The sequence below is a fragment of the Barbus barbus genome (genome assembly GCF_936440315.1).
Source record: "Barbus barbus genome assembly, chromosome: 32".
Classification (NCBI taxonomy): Eukaryota; Metazoa; Chordata; class Actinopteri; order Cypriniformes; family Cyprinidae; genus Barbus; species Barbus barbus.
Genome location: NC_136760.1, coordinates 17160504 through 17183764, shown reverse-complemented (window position 1 = coordinate 17183764; position 23261 = coordinate 17160504). Strand labels below are relative to the sequence as shown.

Genomic DNA, 23261 nt, shown 5'->3' with positions numbered 1-23261 from the left:
CTATTTCTGTATTCTTAAATAAAAACCAATAAAATTGATGCTTAACATGATGGAAATGCACTAAAGAGCTGTTGTTTACTGAGAGATTGAGTTGCATTTTTTTTTGGTAATGTTTGGAATGATTTCTGTAATATTGACAAACATGATGTCATGTTTTAAGATAAAACAAACCAGCTTATAACACAAAACATCACAGAATTAATCAAATTTATTACTAATACTTACTGGTGTTTGTGCCTTGTGGTTTTCCTTTAGGAACTGATATTGGCTAGTTGAAGAGACATTTTAAAAATGATAATAAAAACCTTATGGACTACATAGTGCGTTCAAGTCATGTCATGAGTTTAAACACAAACTGCGACTCAAAGTTTACAAATAGGATACTGCGTTTTTTTCTTTGAGCCACAAATTGGAAATTATATTAGTTTTCATTTTCAATAAAACTAGCTAGGCTGCATGTACAAAATACAGTAGTAGTAGTGTACAATTACAAATATATAACGATTCACTTTACTGCACCTTCCTGAATTGCAAAAAAAGCAAAAACACACCTCATGCACATTCAGTAATTATTCTGTAGAATTCGAGTTAAAGAGAAATCTTTTAGTAAATCTGTTTTGTTTTTTGTAAAAAAAGAAAAAAAATCCCCATGAAAACATATTCTTCTGAAAGTTTTGACATGAGAAAATATCAAAAAAGAAGAAATAACTTTACTATTACTATGTTATAAGTTAGTGCAAATCATAAGACAAGGCAAAAACGGCAATAGTCACCAGTCAAAGCAGTTAAATTATTTAAAATTCAACCTTATTTTCACTCAATTGTTAAATCAATATTTAATTTATTGGCAATCAAAATAATGACATTAGGAACGGGGAAATGATTTACATAACAGGGATAATTTATTTAACCGAGTGTGATACGTGTGGTATTTTGGTGACACTGAAAAAAAAAAAAAATACAACAGAAAATAAATTATGATCATTTGTTTTATTCTCAACAAAACGGCAATATAAATTTCCAAAACACAGTTCCAGATAAGCTTGGCGAGCAACTTCCAGCTCTCATTAAAGCGCGAGTGCCCCGGGTCCTCTAGGTTTAACTAGCAGATCTCTAAAAGTTATGGGTTGTGAACTGCCTCAGATACAAAAAACATCTGTACCTAAACGTACTGCACATTGTCAGCTAGAACTTCATTACATCTCTAGGTCAAAACATTGAGATGAGGCAAATCATGGCTGGGTTTCCCTTTGCACTACATGAACTATAGTGACAGAAAATCATTTCACGGAGTATAAAACTCCTGCTCACAGGTGTAAGGCATCTTTAACACTCTTCATTACTGTAGCAATAACCATGTTTAAATGGTTTGCAAGAACGAACAATAAGAATAAAGTAAATAAAAGCTACCAGGACATAAACGCATCAAGTTGAACTAAGATTTCATGCCGAGAGGAAGCCAGGGCAAACATGACAAATCAACAGACATTTAAAACAGTGCGCTACAACTGCATTTGAAGAGGACCACGTCAGTTTACCACAGATCAATACAAAAATCAGGGACGAAATAAACAAGTTACAAGACACACTTGAGAAACCTGATTATTGGCGCCAGTTTGTTTTGAGACCACATCACATACAGCAAAGCAGTGAGAACTGCAGCCTCAGAACAGATTTAACCGCTTTATAGTTCTCAAACTTGTGAGAACAGAGCTTCTGGGATATGACAGCATGAGGGAGTTTTAATAGAGGAAGTAAGGGTTAGGCTGATGTAAACTCTGATGTGTTAAAAAGGTTGGGAAGGGGAAATCAAGAGGTTGATGGAGGTTTTTGTCTTCTTTTTGTTTGGGTCATTTATGTAAAGGTCAGGCCAGCCTCATTGTACACCTTGAAGACCTTCTCGATGGCGTTGACATAAGCTGCCGTCCTCAAATCCAAGCCAAGGTTGTACTTGTTTGCTGTGCGCATAATTTGCTGCAAAGGGAAAATATTAATATATAAATACAGGTTTGACTACATAAAAACTCTTTTACAAAGCATGGAGGACAAACAGAAAAAGCATCAATAAACAATAACGACATCTGTGCAATGGGCGAGGTGGTATTCTTTGCATAATGCTCATACAACACTAGACTAAAATCTGCCTGAAGCGAGGGCTGAACATTGTGGACGAGTTTAAATTATCTTCCAACTGTTTTATGACAACACAACGCTGTTATAAAGCAGCTGAGGTGGAGTCAAGGGCGGTTCCTGCTCTACCTGGTGTTGTTTTACAGATGGTATGACAATGCTATGTGGTTGTCAGCTTATCTTGTCATGCAAATCTTTTCAAAGATATTACAGGAACTTACCCTGGCCGACCTCTCCATGGTGTAGGCAAGACCAGAGTGCACAATGTCCTTCTCTGAGGCACCCTGTAGGACAAACACATCACATCAAAGCATAAACATGACATGAGGGTTAAAAACTGCTGATCTTGGAGAACTCCAAAGCTTTGTTCACAGAGCACAACATTTTTTATTTGTTTTGAAATTCAGTTTTTAGGACTGACTGACAGGATCATTCTGTCATTCTGTAAGCAATGAAATCTAATCAATATCTAGTATATCAACATCAGTTACCATAGTGATTACTTAAGGACTAATTCCCCCCAAAATTATTATTTTTTCATCATTTATTCACCCTCATGTTGTTCCAAACCTGTATAGGTTTCTTTATTATGTTGAACACAAAAGAAGATATTTTAAAGAATTTTGAAGACAGAAACAGTTGTTGGTCCCCACTGACTTCCACAGTAGTGAAAGAAATAGCATGGAAGTCAATGGGGACCATCAACTGTTTGATTACCAGCATTCTTCAAAATATCTTAATTTATTTTCAACATAAGGAAACTCATATATATAATACACCTTTATATATATATATATATATATATATATATATATATATATATATATATAACACAATAAAAACATAATCAAAAACATGATTTTTGAACATTTAAAAAATGGAGCTATCCATTTTTGCAAGTCGATAATTACAAAAATTAAGAGGGTCAAATAAAGTAAAGATTTTATATATATATATATATATATATATATATATATATATATATATATATATATATATATATATATGCACACACACAGTCAGGTCCATAAATATTGGGACATCGACACAATTCTAACATTTTTGGCTCTATACACCGCCACCATGGATTTCAAATGAAACGAACAAGATGTGCTTTAACTGCAGACTGTCAGCTTTAATTTGAGGGTATTTACAAATCAGGTGAACGGTGTAGGAATTACAACAGTTTGCATATGTGCCTCCCACTTGTTAAGTGACCAAAAGTAATGGGATAATTGGCTTCTCAGCTGTTCCATGGCCAGGTGTGTGTTATTCCCTCATTATCCCAATGACAATGAGCAGATAAAAGGTCCAGAGTTCATTTCAAGCGTGCTATTTGCATTTGGAATCTGTTGCTGTCAACTGTCAAGATGAGATCCAAAGAGCTGTCACTATCAGTGAAGCAAGCCATCATTAGGCTGAAAAAAACAAAACAAACCCATCAGAGAGATAGCAAAAACATTAGTCGTGGCCAAAACAACTGTTTGGAACATTCTTAAAAAGAAGGAACGCACCGGTGAGCTCAGCAACACCAAAAGACCCGGAAGACCACGGAAAACAACTGTGGTGGATGACCGAAGAATTCTTTCCCTGGTGAAGAAAACACCCTTCACAACAGTTGGTCAGATCAAGAACACTCTCCAGGAGGTAGGTGTATGTGTGTCAATGTCAACAATCAAGAGAAGACTTCACCAGAGTGAATACAGAGGGTTCACCACAAGATGTAAACCATTGGTGAGCCTCAAAAACAGGAAGGCCAGATTAGAGTTTGCCAAACAACATCTAAAAAAGCCTTCACAGTTCTGGAACAACATCCTATGGACAGATGAGACCAAGATCAACTTGTACCAGAGTGATGGGAAGAGAAGAGTAAGGAGAAGGAAAGGAACTGCTCATGATCCTAAGCATACCACCTCATCAGTGAAGCATGGTGGTGGTAGTGTCATGGCGTGGGCATGTATGGCTGCCAGTGGAACTGGTTCTCTTGTATTTATTGATGATGTGACTGCTGACAAAAGCAGCAGGATGAATTCTGAAGTGTTTCGGGCAATATTATCTGCTCATATTCAGCCAAATGCTTCAGAACTCGCTGGACGGCGCTTCACAGTGCAGATGGACAATGACCCAAAGCATACTGCAAAAGCAACCAAAGAGTTTTTGAAGGGAAAGAAGTGGACTGTTATGCAATGGCCAAGTCAATCACCTGACCTGAATCCGATTGAGCAGGCATTTCACTTGCTGAAGACAAAACTGAAGGGAAAATGCCCCAAGAACAAGCAGGAACTGAAGACGGTTGCAGTAGAGGCCTGGCAGAGCATCACCAGGGATGAAACCCAGCGTCTGGTGATGTCTATGCGTTCCAGACTTCAGGCTGTAATTGACTGCAAAGGATTTGCAACCAAGTATTAAAAAGTGAAAGTTTGATTTATGATTATTATTCTGTCCCATTACTTTTGGTCACTTAACAAGTGGGAGGCACATATGCAAACTGTTGTAATTCCTACACCGTTGGATGTAAATACCCACAAATTAAAGCTGACAGTCTGCAGTTAAAGCACATCTTGTTTGTTTCATTTTAAATCCATTGTGGTGGTGTATAGAGCCAAAAATGTTAGAATTGCGTCGATGTCACAATATTTATGCACACACACACACTAGCCACTTCATTAGGTACACTTTGCTAGTACCGGGTTGGACCCACTTTCAGAACGGCCTTAATTTTTCGTGGCATAGATTCAACAAGGTGTTGGAAACACTTCTCCGAGATTTTGGTCCATATTGACATGATAGCATCACGCTGTTGCTGCAGATTTGTCGGCTGCACATCCATGATGCGAATCTCCCATTCCACCACATCCCAAAGGTGCTCTATTGGATTGAGATCTGGTGACTGTGGAGGCCACTTGAGTAAAGTGAACTCATCGTCATGTTCAAGAGACCAGTCTGAGATGATTTGAGCTTTGTGACATGGTGGAGGACTCATCAGACCAGGAAACGTTTTTCCAATGTTCTACTGTCCAATTTTGGTGAGCCTGTGCGAATTGTACCCTCCGTTTCCTGTTCTTAGCTGACAGGAGCGGCACCTGTCAGCTAAGAAGCCTGTCAAGACCCGGTGTGGTCTTCTGCTGCTGTAGCCCATCTGCTTCAGGGTTCGACGTGTTGTGCGTTCAGAGATGGTACTCTGCATACCTTGGTTGTAACGAGTGGTTATTTGAGTTACTGTTGCCTTTCTATCATCTCTAACCAGTCTGCCCATTCTCCTCTGACCTCTGACATCAACCAGGCATTTTTGTCCACACAACTACCGCTCACTAGATATTTTCTCTTTTTCGGACCATTCTCTGTGAACCCTAGAGATGGTTGTGCGTGAAAATCCCAGTAGATCAGCAGTTTTTGAAATACTCAAACCAGCCCATCTGGCACCAACAAACATTCCACGTTCAAAGTCACTTAAATCCCCTTTCTTCCCCATTCTGATGCTCGGTTTGAACTTCAGCAAGTCGTCTTCACCACATCTAGATGCCTAAATGCATTGAGTTGCTGCCATGTGATTGGCTGATTAGCAATTTGTTTTACCAAGCAATTGAACAGGTGTACCTAATAAAGAGGCCGGTGAGTGTATATATATGTGTGTGTGTGTGTGTGTGTGTGTGTGCATGTTTATGTGGTTTATGAGGACACAAATTTGTATAATGACATGGGTATGACAGAGGTATTACAATATGAAGGTGGTTTATGAGGACACTGCCTATGTCCCCGTAATTCAAAAGGCTTAAAAAACATACTAAATGGTGTTTTTTTTTTTTAAATCTAAAAATGCACAAAGTCTCCTGTGAGGGCTAAGTTTAGGTGTAGGGTAGGTGTAGGGCAATAGCACACACAGTTTGTTCAGTATAAAAACCATTACGCCTATGGAGAGTCCCCATAAACCACATAAACCAACATGTGTGTGTGTGTGTGTGTGTGTGTACATTAAATAAATTTAATCAGTTTAGTCAACATCAGCTAAAAGTGCTAACTTGAGCTCAGTATTATGATCGAAAACTTAAATGTGTTTATAGATGTGGGAATTGCTTTGCTCCTCAGACTACAATTCACTAAACTTTGTTACAAAAATAAAACATAAAAAACAAAATTAAATTAAATTAATTATACAATAAATATATAAAATAATAATAAAAACACTAAATAAAGCATTAATAGAATGTAAGAATAAATAAAATTTATAAATAAATATACATTAAATAAAAAGACACACATAAACATACAAGGCAATAAAGGTAAAATATTATGGACACTTACAGCTACACGGGCTTGGAAATCAGCAGTGGGAACAATGGGGATGGGGCCACCCTGCTTTCCAAACTTCCTTTCAAGACTCTCTTGCACAGACACTAGACAAAATAAAAAAACAGGCTGATCAATTATTCAAATTCCCTCTGTTTCAGCAAAGGTTGTAAGAGTGATGACTGATAAAATGCACATGCTGTTTCTGAGCACAATTAAAGGGTGCAAATTGTCACTCATTTACAAAGCACATTTTTGAAAAATGTTTTAGATGTTTAGAATCTTAAAGTTGAATTTTGTTCTGCACTGGTTTGTGTTAAAAGGGACCACAAATCGGCACCATCACTAATGTTATCAGTCAACTTTAATTCTGTCAAACTGACACATCTCTTCAAAAGCAGCTTCATTACTCTGGCTTCCATCCCATCTAATTACTGCAAATTACATTAACGGATCATTTCTTGAAGGGCCAGCAGGCGTTGACACTTGGATGTTAATTAAAATTGGTATAACCAAGGAGACAAAGACAAAGAGAATCTGTGCCATGTGACCCAGTACATGTAGCACACAAGAGCAGAGGTGATTAAAATTCAGCTATAGGAAACAGTGTCACACACAGCTGGTCGCAGCTTTGCATCAGGCCTGACCGCATGCTTAGAATAAGTGCTAAAAGGGAGGGAGTGATGAAAAGAAAGGGAATCAAGAAAAAAACGAGAACACATAAGGGTGTTACAGAGAAGATTCTGAAGAGATAAAGATGCCTGCTGGCAGACAATAGCTTTGAATAATGTAATGATGCAAGTTCATTGATTTCATGCTGCTACTCTTTGAGTGACTGAGGCTGATAGAACGGTTGGAGGAAGTTTAAACACATACTCAGCAGGTGGTAGTTGGAGTCCCTCTCATACTTGAAGGTCAGACGACCGTAGCTGACGTGGTTCAGGTTCTTCAGCCACTCAAAGTAGGAGACTGTGACACCTCCAGCGTTCAGGTACATGTCCTGCACATCAAGATATGAATGATTATTCCTATTTCTACTTTCCTGAAGCAGGACAGAGTTTGAGAGAATGTTGTTCTCTTACTGGAATGACCATGATGTTCCTCTCTATGAAGATCTTGTCAGCATCTGGTGTAGTGGGACCATTAGCACCTTCAGCAATAATCTGAAGCAATAAAAAGGATATGTTCAGCACTGGTGAAGAGCATTTAAGCATAACAATCACATGTGGATGATGCTGTTAGTGTCAGACCTTAGCTTTGATATTGTGAGCGTTCTTCCTGGTCAGCTGTTTCTCTCCAGCTGCAGGGATGAGGATATCACAATCAGCTTCCAGAATGTTCCCCTCATATGGCTGAGAGTTGGGGAAGCCCACAATGGTACCATGTTGCTAAAGAGAAAGCACAAATATATTCAAAGTTTAGGTACAGAAAGAAGGGTAAATTCTCACCAGGGAATCAGAAAAGCAATTGTAAATGGACTCTAACTGACCAGTTTGTAGTCCTCCAGCTCTTTGGGGTCCATGCCGTTGGGGTTCCAGATGCTGCCATCGATTTCAGCAATTCCCACACACTTGGCTCCATAACGGTGGAGGTAACGCATGGAATGCAGACCCACATTACCGAAACCCTGCATGATAGGATAAGAAACTAGAATAAGTTGTGGTAAAAACGTAATCCTGTTTTTTTTTTTTTTTTGTGGCAATGGCGCCCCCGTGTGGTTTGATTTCGCATAGACTAGCTATCAATGGTTGAAAACAAGCATCTTTGTCATAATTGCAACAGAAATACTGGAAATAGCATATACTGGGAAGCCTATTCACCCCATCAAAGGAATTTCTGGCAAGATGTCATGTGCATGTCGAAAGGGGAAATGCATATGGCTGCTCACATTACAAAAGAACAAACAGTCATACCAACTCAGTTCAACAGAATTATGTAATGAACTCCTCCGGAGGCTTTGTTTGATACTAATGACTAGGCTATCTCTTCTCTGCACTGCTCTAAATCCATAACACGTGACAACATCTCATCTCTTCGCTACACATGGCAGTAAATCTTTAGAAAGAAAATGTAATTTCTGAGGCAGTAATCCCAGAGTAACAGTCGATGAGAATCCCTTCCCTCTGTAGTCTGGGCTGCAGAGTTGAGCACACTGTGATTAAAACTGAAATTCGTTAGAAGCCAAAGACAGCAACAAACCAACTCTAAATCTTAATCCTAGAAAATAAACCTGCTGGTTCATGGTAAAGTCAACAGATTTCACAGCTGTAAAGCAGAGCAGCTATTTGCGGTGGGATTCAAACAGCATGTGATTTCAAGGAACTGAGATGTACTAGATGCTGACATATTATTAACTCTTCCTTTCTGTGACAGCAAGAGAATATTTAGTCAGCATATTATGCTTTTTTTATTTCAGCCCAAAATAAAAATTCTCTAATCGTTTACTCACCTTCATTTAGTTACGAACCGGTTATGACTTTCTAATGTGCCACACAAAAGCATACATTTTGTATAATATTGACAATGCTTCTTTCCATAAAATGAAAACGTTTTGATCAGTGGCAGTCATGTTCCAAAAATAAGAAATCAGTCCATCTGACTTACTAACACAATATTATAGCTTTTATCTTTTAGCTCAAACATTCCTGGTCACAATAAGCTTTCACTGCATGAAAAAGAGCAGCATGAACATTCTGCTAAATATCTTTATTTGAGTTACTTCACTCTACCATTGAAGCTTTATTGTATCGAAAAACTAAGGGCCAATCATTCAAATACAGTAAGAAAACTAGTTAAAGTGAAGTTGAAACTGTCAGTCCAACTGTTCAAATTGTCGTTTATACCTGAATAATAAAGGTTTTATCAGCAAATCCAGGGGTCAGGCCCAGTTTGCTCATGTAGGAGGCTTCATTGATGAAATTCTCAATGCCATGGAAGACCCCTCGACCAGTGGCTGAGATTCTGCCATGGATACCACCCTGGCTAATGGGTTTACCCGTCACACAGGCATGGGCATTGATATCCTACAGAGAGAGAAAGAGAGACACGCACACAAACAAGACAGAAAAATGGGCCAATTAATGTATTATTCTTTCAGCTGCGGCAACATCAGACATGCAAATCAACTTGATTAAATGTCCAGCGGTTATGAGATACTTTGATTTATCTTATCAGCCCAGGAGATGATTATGATGCAGACTGTATGTGTACGTTTTTTAATATGGCTGTACACTTGTTTGGAGGTTAACAAGGTTGCTGTAATGCATATAGTATGTTATTGAGATGTCCGTCCGCTGCAGTAACCTCTACCCTAGCCACTGGTTGTTGTGCTTCATCTGTGAGCAAAAAATGCAACCGAGTTAATATAGTTAACTGCTGTCAAACTAAAACATTTAATTTTGACATTTGACCTTGACATTTATTAAACATTGACTGAAAATAAAAATTCATGATGTACTAAATCTATAAAAAAAAACAATATTAGTTTATTGTTAATAATGATACTTAAAAAAAAAACAATGTTATGTATGTGTATCTTTAACTCGGTATGTTATGTATGTGTATCTTTATCTTTAACTATTAATTTAATGCGGAACGATTAATGAAACTGAATGCCATGGAAAACTTTCAGTTCCAGATTTTTTTTAAATGAAACCTGTTCTGAATAAAAACCAGTGCTTGGTTCTCAACTCAACACTTCAGCCAACACTGGTTGTCTGTTTCTCATCCAAAAACACAAGCACCAGTCAGGGCTGTACAGAGGGTAGGATGAGGACAACATGTGACACTAACAACCAGAGCTCTTGGATTGGTGTGAAGGGGTCTTGTGCCGTCGTAAGGGTACGTGAGAAGGGTCACACTCCAAGCACAGCTTGCAAGCTTGCCCAAGGGCAGCTACTATAGCCCTATTTATGTCACCGAATGAGAAAACGTCAGAGACAGAAGACTTGTGCTCCACTCACAGATGAAGCACAACAACCAGTGGCTAGGGTAGAGGTTACTGCAGCGGACGGACATCTCAATAACATACTATATGCATTAGAGCAACCTTGTTAACCTCCAAACAAGTGTACAGCCATATTAAAAAACGTACACATACAGTATGCATCATAATCATCTCCTGGGCTGATAAGATAAATCAAAGTATCTCATAACCGCTGGAAATTTAATCAAGTTGATTTGAATGTCTGATAAGTCTAAGCTTATGCAACGTTTCCCTCGACTGCCGCTGTGCACATGCAAATCTGCTGAGACTGCAGTATTAGTGAATAACACTTTATAAACTGTATTCCAGTTCACTGACACCATCAATCATTTACTCTTCCCTTGTAGAACAGTGACAGAGTTTCCCTTGTGTCTGAAACACATCAGCTTTTGGCAAAGCAACGTTTTTAATTAGTCAGTGACAGTCGATACTAGATTTTTCATGCTCAACCTCCTATTTATACATTTAGATCAACATTATAGCTAACTAAAACTAAAACATAAAACATATATTTTTAACTCAAATACTGAACATTGATGACTAAATTCACTTTACTGGTAGTATTTAGAAAATATTTCGTTTTTAATGTTTTATTTAAAATTTATTTGGACAAAATTGTATAGAAATGTAATATATTCCATGCGTTTGTTATCAACCATTAAGGCTGGGTTTTGACACAGATTTCACGATTCGATTCTGCTTCACAAGCTTGCGATTCGATTAAATTCTGATTTCAATTCGATTCAATATCGATTATTTTGTGTATATATATCAGGTAGAGTGCATGGCAAATTTTCTCAAGGAAAAAAAATCTCTCAACTAATACTACTAATAATAATAATAATAATAATGAAGGGTAAAATTAACTGATTTGTATAAAAACACTTAAATTATACTCATTTATTCAAATATAAATATTGAAGCACAGTAAAAATTATAATGAATATGTTATATGGTGCATATATTTAGTAAAATGCTCCTCTCTAAAGTGAATTTTTCTAGCTGTGACAAGTTTTTGGTCACAGAATACGTATCTTTTTCTGAGGTAAATACACGTTACATCTACAGACAAAGTAATGTTACATAAAATGCACTCGGAGGTCAAATTGTTTCCAGGGTGACATTGTGCTTGGATGTGACTGGACTCTTGCCTTCTCCACAGCCTGACTTGGCAAAAATCTAACATCCAAAGGATCCTTTCAGGATCAGTAAAGCTGGATATTGTTTAACACAGTCATTACCCTCCCACTTAAAAATATAAAAAAAGAACAATACATGACCATCATTTTGTTGCCATGGTGACAGTGCTACCTAGTACTGTATTAGAGGATGATGTAACTATAATAAGAGCCCTCTAGGAGGAATAACCCTGCCCACAAGCACCACAGCAAATACACTAAAAGAAAATCTGTATGATTTGGCCATGTTTGTAATTTCAGGCAACCTCTTTCAACTTTAGGAATATTCACACATAAATGGCCCAGCTTTGCCATAAGTTAAATATATTAAGGTTCTGCAATATATAAATATATTGTGGAAACTTAATTTCCTGTAGAGCTGCTTTGCAACGATTTGTATCGTAAAAAGCACTATACAAATAAACTTGAACTTTGTTCTCTTTCTGTGCTAGTTGAGGCTGTCATCCAAAATCATATCACAAAAAGGAAAAACACTCTAAAATATGTATATAATAAGACAGCAATCTGGTTGCTATTGTCTGTGCAAATAAAGCCATGACCTATCCATTTAATATGGCACAAAGGTAAACATTTCTCAGTCTGTCATATAGATAGCATCATACTATCAGAAATAGACAAACAAAGAGTGTAAGGTTGCTGATAAAGATAATGATTAAAGAAGTACTTCTTACTGAAGACTCTAATCTCTGTTGTTTTTGTAACACTTATTGCTCAAATATCTTTTATGGTATATGTTTTTTATCAGTTTAGTTAAAAGAGGCTAGGCATGTTAATCTACAAGTGATAAAAAGGAAAAACCTCAATGGGAGTTTTATGGGCATGGCTAATAATTGAATAAAGTAGATGGCTGCTTACAGTGTGGGCAATAGTGTTAGCATAGGTGTCAGCGATCCAGGACATTTCCCTCTCACCAGTGCTCATGTCAGGGGCGGGTACGTCAATGCCAGGTCCTGAGTGGAAAGAACAAGGAAGGGAGAGAAGACAGAGATATTTTTACAACTTGTCAGCTCTAATTGTCTAATGAAAGCAGACGGTGGTCATGTGACCAGGCACAGGGACCACTCAGGTTTTCGCATCGGTTATCATGAACTATGCTAATTGTACTTTAATATGAATGCTTGATTGCACATCTCAGGGAAAAAAGTCTTTTAAGAGGCAATGCAACAAATGATCTGAGTAGGCAGCTTGTGTTTTAATGGAGAGCTGGAGTTTCAGTGCCCGCTCTGACGCTGTGAGAGCACACTGCCCTTCCCCCATACCACTGCCAGCTGCTTTGGCCAGGAAAACAGGGAAGGCATCCAGATAAACAGCTATGCAGACAGCCTTGCACCCTGAATACATTTCCAAAAACAGCTCCAAAGGGGGCAGGGAAGCACACAGCGGGACTTATTTTTGACAGCACCGAGGTCCTGAAGCTCTTCCGGGTTAAAAGAGCACGGAAGCAAAGTTAATAATTACCTGAGGATTTCCTGACATGTCTAGAACTGTTGCAATGGAGTGACATTACAAAAGGTATCTTGTTTAAAAAAAAAAAAAAGTCTCTTTTGCTCATCAAGGCTGAATTTATCTGATTAAAAAATGCAGTAAAACACATAAGACGCATGAAAGACATGAGAACGCATGATCCTTCAGAAAACATTCAAATATGCTGATTTGGCACTCAAAAAATATTTGTGTTTATCAATGTTGAAACCGTTGTGCTGCCTAATATTTTTGTGGAAACAGTGATACAGGATTCTTTGATGAATATAAAGTTAAAATGAACATTTTTGAAATATATGTAATTTAATATGTAATGTCATAACTGTCACAGTCATCTGTCTCTACTAAATAAAAATTTTATTTACTTAAACCCCCAAAATTTTGAACAGTACTGTATATTGTGTTATATTTTCATGGAGGTCTTGATGTAGGGGTTGTGTGGTATTTAAAACGGTGTGGTCAAAAAGCACAAATGAATCAAACTCACCAATGAATCCCTTTTTGGCCAGCTCAATGGTGAATCTTCTTGTGATTTTCTCCAACTCATTATCCTGAACCGCGCAAACAAATTCAAAATGTAAATGTAAATAAAAACATTTTTAAATTATATATTTTTTTGCCCCTTATTCCTTATGACAACCATAAAAGTAAAAAAACAGAAGCTCCATGTATGTCTGGTTTTAAAAGACTGCTCTTTAAGCGTTTCCATTTCCCTAAAGACATTCCTCAGAGAAACTGTTTAAAGGAATAAGAAAGTCCTTTAAAATGTGTTCAGATACTGTATGTAGTGGAACTTTAAATGTAGACGATGAAGAACAAGATAAAGGTCTAAATGTTTAAGAAAGAAAGAAACTTCATCCAATCAGGGAGCAATGCGCATTTTAAAGGGAAAGGAGGATTGACGGCATGAAATGTGTTTCTGCTTCATTGAGCCCATGAAAAAGGCAAACAAAGCCCACAGACATGATAAAGAGTTATTTCAGGGGTCTGTGTGCTCAGAGTCTAGACACACATGTTGGGTACTTACAGAGAAATTCTTGGGGTTGATTTTCACTCCAGCTTTAGCTCCACCAAATGGCACATCTAGAAGAAGATAAATGTAATCTATATGTGTAATCTATAAGGATTAAGGATTTTCTGAATCTAATATAACTCAGTGACTTATTAAAAACAATGTATTTGAGTGTAAGAGAGATCTAATGCACAATCCAGAAGAATTCACTCCATCTTGATGTCCAACAGCTTACCGACAACAGCACACTTGTACGTCATCAAGGAAGCCAAAGCTTTAACTTCATCCACAGACACATCCATGCTGTATCGGATACCTGAAAAAGGAAAAGCAAAAAGGCCCATGAAACTAGGTTTAATCAAAGCCATTACAAGAAGTCAACTGGTTGCCAAAACCTCAAACTCAAAGGAGGATGTAAAACACCAAGAACACAAACAGACACTCTGAAGCTGTATAGACTTCTGGTCAGTTTTTTTTTTTTAGCTGTGTCTTCATGCTAAATTGAATGAAGATAAACAGGATAGAATACAAGATGATGTCAGACTCAATTAATACTAAACGAAGACAAGGAAACAAACAGCTACATTTTAATACTGAATACTAGTTCAATTAGAAAAAAAATGCAGTTTAGTAATAAAACAAGACCATTTTAAGACTTTTTTTTTTTTTGTGCCAGCTCAAGGACACAGGTCACCTTTTCCAGCCATGCAGCTAAAATTGCAACTCAACTTGTGTGCTCTGGTCACGCTCCATTAGGACAGGTAATACCATCACTCCCTTTTAGAAAAGCTGGTGTCTAATGTTGGCTGCCTAAAGCAAGCCACAGCACGGACATGACCTCAAAGGCACAGAGACTGTGTCTCTAATAAAGCATACTGTATATGCTACACACACACACCTTGCACACAATGATTTTTTTCCAATGACAAACTGTGCGTCCTATTGTGCAACAATGAATAATTAATTTGTTATTATGGAAATAATTGTTTAGCAATGAATGAATCAAGTTTGAATGTAGATTTTAATTAACATTTACCTCCGCAATCAAAAGGACGCATTTAATAATACACAAAATAAACTGGGGAAAAAAATATTTCAAAAGGAATGCAAACAATGTTCTGTACAACCTGGTGAGGCAAAGGTTATCTGAATGTCATGTGTGCAGGGGGAGTCCTGTATATTTGTGAGTATGTGTGTTTTGGGCCGGAGGCTGCAATGACTTTGTGTCCAGTCAGCTCCTCTACCAGGCTGCATCATGAATCTTGATTGACTGCGTGAATGAGTGTGTCGGTCTCTGACACACACTGCCACACGGCCTGGCGGACATATCAATCCCTTTTACAATAAACAGAAATAACAGACTGCCATCCTGCATAAGCAGTAGAAAATTAGACTGGGAATAATTTGTTTTATTTAATAATACTTCTGTAAATGCAAATGATGATGTCTGGCCCAAATGAGTGAAATTATGTGCTCTAATGTTCATAATACAAGTGAGAAAGCTGCTAACATAACTAAACCACTGAACATGATGTCTTTTATTGCTGAAAAGGCCATAAGAAAATCAGCCCCTCTGGGTGTCATTTGTCTGCATTTAAAAGCTCACAAGCTGAACAGATATGCTTTTTCCGCTATAGCTGAAATGGTCTTCATTTTATACACACATAGGGGAGGGGAAAATAACGAGGGAGATGGTGGGGGCTCTTGAGTGGAGGAATGACTAAGCATAGATCACCTACAGTATCCAAAGGACGAAGAAAAAATACACACAGGAGGAAATCTATCCAGCATCTCCTTCGACTCCACCTAGTGAGCCAAATGTGCTTGAGCATAACCAGGATGTGCACTTCCTGCACAAGTCTGACTCATGCCATCTTTTTTTTCCCTTTACTCTTACACATATACAGGATACACTACACAGCCAAGCATTTCTGCTGATCCAGTGATTCTGACATTCACATGCAACACTTTGGCTAACAAACAATGAAATGCAGAGCATTGGCTGACTGAATTGCTTTTGTACTTTGTAATGTGTACCTAATCTTGTCTATTACACATAGATAATGTCAATCACAGCGCTTTAGTAAGCGTTGGTCTTTGAGCCATGGAGAACAAGGGTTCTGCATTTCATGAATGATTAAAAGGGCTACATTTGATGTCGGACGTTTTGCTAAATTCTGACGTTTGCAAATTTTAACTACACGCCACCTGAACATGCAAAATAATTGACAAGCAGCGAGCGTTTCTGATTGGCTGGTCTTCTGATTCTTCATGATTTACCAAAGGTGCTCAATTTTGTGCCTGATAATGGATCACTTTGCACCAAAAGCCAATATTTGAAGAGGTATTTCATGCATGACATTCAAAAAGTATGCACACTTCATAAATTTGTTAACTGGTTCTTAAGGTAAGGTTGTTGCAATGAGATACTTATTAGCACTGGTCTTATCAGATTCACATTGACTGTGCTCATTAAAGTCATAATGAAACGGAAGTAGATATTTTATTTTCCATATTGTGGTGTACATCCATATGGAAAAAGACGGCGGGGACTTGGTTTTATGCAACACTGGTTGATTGGATTTTGAAATGTGGGTGTTGCATGGAGGCAGATGATCATGGCCTTGGAGGGGTGGTAAGTAAACCAAGCATGAATTTTTCACAATAACATCAAAAACATACATTTAGAAAATAGATGGGGTGAATTATAAGCACTTTAAGTAAAAAAGGCAATCGGTATCTTTCTTGTGGAAAAGTTGTGGCCTTTAAAATGACTGACTCACTGCAAGACACAGATAAACAAGACAAAAGAGAGAATGACAACTTTTCCAACACATAAGATTTTCTACTACTCTCTCATAATTTCATATTGTTGCATAGCTGCAATCACATTAATATCCTTTAAAGGGACAGTCAAAGCAAAAATGAAAATTCTGCCATCATTTACTCACCTTTATGTTGTTCCAAACCTCTATGACTGTCTGATAATATTTGTAAGAAAACATTTTCAGTTTCCATTGGCTTCATAAACAGAAAAAAAAGACTAATGGGAACTGAAACATTTCTTACCAACATTATACAAAATATCTTAGTTTAGCCTATGTTCTGCAGAAGAATTAATGTCTCACAGGTTTGGAACTACATGAAGGTATGTAAATGACAGGATTAAAATTTTTGGATGGACTATACAAAATACACACTGGTGAGTTAGATGTCTCCAAATGCTGTGTGTAAATGTGAGCAGAGCGGTCCTCCTGTCAAACAGATGACGAGTTAGAGCGCCTGAGCCCCACCCCCATATCCACACTTACAACTCTCTCTCACAATACATCACCCCATAAATCACCCACAATGCAATGCCATGATGACATCTCCCCCTCCCAACCTGCACGGCCTCAATCTCTTGATGACCACTGCTTCTTAACATCTGCTGTTAAGAATGTGATTCTGTGGGCCCCACATGATTTACAAAAGAGGATGTGCCTCGGTATAGGCGTAAACCCTTTTCATTGGAGTATATGGATGTTGTTAAATCACAGAAAATAAACACATCACATCTCATGCTTTTGATACATTATAGACTCTGTATCAACCTCTTCCTTATCAGCTAGCCCCCAGGCAAATGTTTATTAACCTAACACGAATGAACCTCCTGATCCCAACTGAATGACATGAATGATTCTTTGTGTACTGAAAACACACAGTTGACTTGAGACAATTTGTTGCCCTTGTTTGGCATAAAGGTACAATCTGTTGCAAGTTAGTATAAACAGTTGAAACTGCGAAGTTCACATTAATGACTAATAAACGTCAAGCAGGAAGCATATTTTGAGGTCCCTAAACCTGAGTCTAATTAGGGCTGTATGATTTTTGCCATTCTGTTTCTCTTGGAATAGGAAGCTTGACATGTGAAACCTGATTTCAAACCTGACATGTGAAACTGAATAATCTGTAATTATTATGTAGTAAAGTGTAATAGTAATAATAACAATTGTAAAAGTTTAAGAAATAACACAAGCAAGGGTGGTGTTATGCTGTGACTCAGCTATAGAGGTCTTTTGCAAAACTCTATTTCATAAAAAAAAAACAATTCTGCATTTTTTTTGTTTTGGATTATGCTATGCTTGTTTGGATTATAGTCGATTTATATAGCAGAATAATTGTTATTTTCCTATGACTGAAGCTAAGTTAAAAACTGAAGTTGTAATTGCAAAAGGTTCAGAATAAATTTGATTAGAGATTATATATTTTAGAATAGAAATCAATTGGAATGAAACCAGAAAATCCAGAAAAAAATAAAAGGAAAACAGAATTTTGGAAAATATAAAAAGAAACTCGGGAATCCTAAATTCCTGCCTAGAACATGCCTGGCTTCTCTTCCCAGATGATACATACACCTGTGCAGGTGCAGGATGCGTCAAGGTGATGTATTATTGACAGGGCAGCATTAGTCAAATCTATACAAATACCACGTTTAAAGACGTACAGCAACATTATAAAATGAATAAAAGAGAACTCATTGATTTGCAAGTCATTGTGTCAACAACTGACAGCATGAATGCACTTACAATGCACTTGCAAACCGATACTGCTGTGAAACATCTTGTTGCGCAAAACACGTAAACTGATTATATGCCTTCTTACTGCACGGTATAAAAAAAAAAAAAAAAAAAACACATATCACTTACCTCCTTTGCAGGGAGTTCTGTGCTGGCTGTGTTGTGCCCGGTAACCCTCGATAACCTCCCATTCTCCGTTGTCTCTCTTGATGGGGAAGGACACGCTCAGGACGTGGTTGCAGGGCTTGATGATCCTGAGGATCCCCCGCACACGGTGTCTCTTCTGCTCCGGCGTCTCCCGGGTCTTCAGGTCCTCCACCAGCTTGTTTTCCACAATAGCAGCGCCGCGATCGAAGAAGCCCTCCACCATCCTGAAGAAGTTCGGGTCATCTTCCTTGTCAGCGGCATCGCTGTAGTGACGCACCCTCAGCAGAGATGAGGAAGCCGGCAGAGCGGACTCGACGCATCCCGAGGCCAAAGCGTTACCCGCTCCGCGAGTCAGCAGCTCCCCGAAATACCGGTACATGGCGATAAGAGGCTTTGAAAGTTACGGTACAATGGAGAAATAAGAAATTAAAGGATGATGGGTTATCGACGAGGTGAAAAGGGGAAATGAAAAGGGGGTAAATGAACGAGACTACGGAAGCTCCCGAGCCTGCCTCGTTCAGTGTCAAAGTGTCTCATGCCGTCTCGCGCTTTAAAAGGCAGCGGAGTGTTTGGAGGAGTCGCGAGAGCAGGCTCAAGGTCATGAGGGAGGAAGAAACGCGCCCGCTGCTTTTGAATCTCGTATTCCTTCAGCTACGTTCGATATTACCCTTATTCTCCAGCTAAACAATCCTGTCACTTTCTTTAGAATATTGTCTTTGAACTTCCGTTTGTGCGGTTGCTCTGATTTCTATGGCGTCGCTGTCATTTAGCTGCTACAGTGGATTTATGTATTGTAGAGTTAACGAAATTTCGTTATCGTGCGCATTGTAACGTTTAAAGCAAATGTCTTAACAAAAGTCAGTAGACCAGTAAGATCTTAAAAGGCGCGGTTCATTCTTAAATTCGTGAGATCTCGGTGGAAATATACAACCGTAAGACAAAAGATAACAAACCACGGCAGTGAAGCCACCGGAAGTGTTCGAGCCGGCAGACAGCACCATTGAGTCACAGCTAAAACACTGACCTAAAAAACCCGATTTGAAGCGACTCTATGGAAGCACATTTCCGCCAGGTACAAAAAAAAAAAAAAATCATGCCCAATTATAACATACTTAAGTCATAATTACAAGGTAAAAAATGTCGAAATTATGACTTTACAAGTCGAAATTTACTTAATGAATTTATAAACACACTGGTCATAGGATAGTGGTCTAATGATAACGGGACATTCTAAAATGAATTAACGGCTTAAAACAGTTTGGGGGACCAAGTTCAATACACACCTTATGAATAACGCGTATACCATACAGACAAGCAGAATATACCCCAGACTATGAACGCAATGCGCTGAGTTGCACGTTAAGCGTTTTCTTGCGGTAGAACGTGGCTTATGGAAGAAGATGTGAAATGAATGAACATGAAAAAGACCAAATCTGGTATACAGTTTATATATACATACATACATACAGGCAAGCAGATGTGACCAGAAAATGAACGCAACACACGCAAAGTCTCACGTTCAGCATTTATTCTTTAGAATAGTTTTATATGGGAGAAAGGCGCTTAAATTCAGCATGTTGCATTCATATACCGGGTTCATCCACTCGCCTGTACACATAGTTTATATTTTTAATAATCTGAATACTAGATGTGTTTTTTACATCACTGTCTGCTTCGCTTAACATGCAACTTGTGCGTTGCATTCATATTCTGGGATATACAGTAGGCTATATGCTGCTTGCCTGGTATGCTTTATTACAGTTTTTCTCGATTGCTAAAACACTATAACCAGGCTTTTGAACTAAAATTTCAAAACCATAATGCAATTTTTAAAAAAGCACACCCATTTCCCTAAACTATAAACACTATTCTCCTGCTTTGACACATGACTCAGATTTGGTGAATTGTTACTGCAAAACTCTACACACAAATCCCTACATGTCTCAGTGCTTACACCATGTGGTCATTTAGAAAGCATGGCATTCAATATTGTTCACTCAACCCTGCACAGTTTGAGCTCAGTTAGCACACAATTACCCAAGTGGAAGCAATAGGTGTCAAAATATATCACACACCAATCAGAACCTTCGATGGATAGATAAAAGGGCCAAAGTCAGCTTACAGTTTTTCTCAGTGGCTTTGGTGCATTTCTCAGATCAGAAATGAAATTCTCCAAACTACTTGTTCAATCTCCACATCATCTAGTCACTTGTGCACATCATAAAGTTTCATCATAAGTTTCTCATTCTTTTGAACAAGTTGCGATTGGTACATTCATGCAAATGATTATGTAAATTTGTCTGCGGTTTCCTACATCAACAGTTGCTACTGTCATGTTGCTCAAAATGTATTATATAGTTCTCTGTGCAATTGTCTTACCCCTCAAAATCTCAAGTCATTAGTTCATCGTATAAGTCATTATGGTAAATGCAACATGGTTGATAGTTGTCATAAACTGTCAAGCATATTTTCTACACATTTCTATTAGACTTTTTATCAATTTGCCATGAATTGTTGAAGTGAATCTTGACTTTCACTAATGAAGAGAATACCAATGACAAACCAGTTCTCTGAAATAGCTCAAAGGTACATCTCATGAACCTTCAATTGGAAAGCATATAGACAGAGGACAACACAAGATTTATAAATTCTGACAATGGACTTTCTCATTTTTATTTTCACTTTTGTGCCCATATTTCTTTTTTTTTCTCTTTTTTTTCTCTATTTCACAATGGCATTGTAATGTTTATTTATTTATTTTTTGGTCAGACAACTAGTAAAAGTGTAACTGTGATTCATGTCCATTCTTTTTCAGTCAATATCCCACATACAGCAATGTGTAAATTTGTACTTTTGAAACAGATATATGTCATACGAATTGCAGCCTTCTGCATTTCAGTACAGTAACTATCATCCAAACTGTTGCCATAGTTTACATCAGGTAATACTAACAGAGTGCACTGTTATATTGAGAACACGACTAAGAATTTAGACTTTCTTGTTTGTGAACAATGACACAAGGACTTTTCATTCTAATGGCACTGATATGTTCATTGACAAATACTTACTTTTGAGAGATGAACTAAAGATTTTGAGTAAGTCACAATCTTTTGCAGGAAATCCATTGATTGGTGCTGTATGTACGAATTGTTTTGAGAAATGCACAAACTTCTTTGCAAATATTACAGTAAGGATGATTCGAGAAATGCACCAAAGCGACTGAGACAAACTGTATTCAGGTTTGAAACAGTGGATCCATAGAGACGTGAAGGAAGAGTTCAAGGACACCACAGAGGAGGAGGAGAAGGAGTAGAGAAATAAATTAAGGAAGAGGAGGAGTAGGAGGTGGAGAGGGAGTACAGAGAGGAAGAGGAGAAGGAGAAAGAGGAGGAGGGTTGGATCAGACATGCAAGAGGATTTTACCCCCACTGCCTGGTCAGGGCCAATATGGCCTGTGATGTTGAAGAACCATGTTGTAGATGTTGATCCCTGTCCCAGACTAAAGATGGGATGCTGGGGCAGAATATTTATTTTTGTTGATGTTTGCTGTATTGTACTGTACTCTACAGTACATTAAATTAAGGAATAAAACACTTGGGGAGTACCACAAGCAACACTTATTACCGGTTTTTGTAGTATTGTTTTGAATTTATCTCATCAGTGTGTAAGACTGTTGTAGAGTGTGTGTGTTTTTGAGGGTTTGTGTGTCATGTCACTGATCTATAATAGAGATTTTTAAGTCATAATTTAGACTTTTTAGCTCGTAATTATGACTTAAGTATTTTTTTTTTAGATTTTATTTTTTGCCATTTTTACGTTTATTATCATAGGACAGTGTAGAACTGACAGGAAGCTGAGACATGGGGGCGGGATCGGTAAAGGTCCTCAAGCCAGGATTCCAACTCGGGACACCTGTTGTGCAATGACGCTATATGTCCACAAGGGAAATATAATTACTTTACTGGATATCACTACTACTAATATCACTTACAAAAATCCATAGTAAACTCATCAATTATAAGCTAGCACACAAATTCTGTCATACATTATTTTGTTACTTGCTCTAATTTTTTGTTTTGCTCTGTTTGCACAGTATAACAAAGCATTATAGTCCTCTCAGTTTCTCCCTGGAATCTGTCACCTGTCCACCAACCACAAGGTCATTGCTAAAATAATGAGTTCCTGCTGTGATATTCCAAATCAAACAGCTGAAGAGGAATATGGGCAATAAAGTTTATTAAATGTTTATCAGATGTTTTATGACACAATCTAATAAACCAGGAAGGTCTTTATTTCCTGTCCTGGTTTGCTTTAATTCTAGGCCCCTCTTCCACATTTACCCTTATAGTTGAAGCAGCAAAACCAGGGTTGACTGGAAACTAAGATAAACCAAAGCTGCTGTGGGTTTTTTCTAACTGCTCAAGATGATGTATCTCTTCTAAAACATAAAGTATACCACC

General features: G+C 37.8%; 1 protein-coding gene across 1 annotated transcript; it reads right to left on the bottom strand.

Moving 5' to 3' along the window:
• Nucleotides 1–780: 780 nt before the first annotated feature.
• LOC306851936 (glutamate dehydrogenase, mitochondrial) lies at nucleotides 781–22415 on the bottom strand. The gene is made up of 13 exons (XM_079388459.1): nucleotides 18784–22415; nucleotides 14331–14411; nucleotides 14111–14166; nucleotides 13571–13634; nucleotides 12457–12551; nucleotides 9261–9440; nucleotides 7907–8044; nucleotides 7668–7805; nucleotides 7500–7580; nucleotides 7294–7417; nucleotides 6433–6524; nucleotides 2352–2414; nucleotides 781–1974 (listed from the first exon to the last, which is right to left on the bottom strand). Exons 1-13 carry the CDS (start codon nucleotides 19178–19180, stop codon nucleotides 1855–1857), a joined length of 1629 nt encoding a protein of 542 aa, XP_079244585.1. The 5' UTR covers nucleotides 19181–22415; the 3' UTR covers nucleotides 781–1854.
• Between the last annotated feature and the right edge of the window lie 846 nt (nucleotides 22416–23261).

Coding starts and splice junctions, on each gene's coding strand:
- LOC306851936 (XM_079388459.1), bottom strand. CDS start 19,180: ATGTACCGGTATTTCGGGGAGCTGCTGACTCGCGGAGCGGGTAACGCT. Junction 12,552..13,570: donor GGCCAAAAAGGGATTCATTG/GTGAGTTTGATT, acceptor CTTTCCACTCAG/GACCTGGCATTGACGTACCC. Junction 8,045..9,260: donor ATAAAACCTTTATTATTCAG/GTATAAACGACA, acceptor CCTATCATGCAG/GGTTTCGGTAATGTGGGTCT.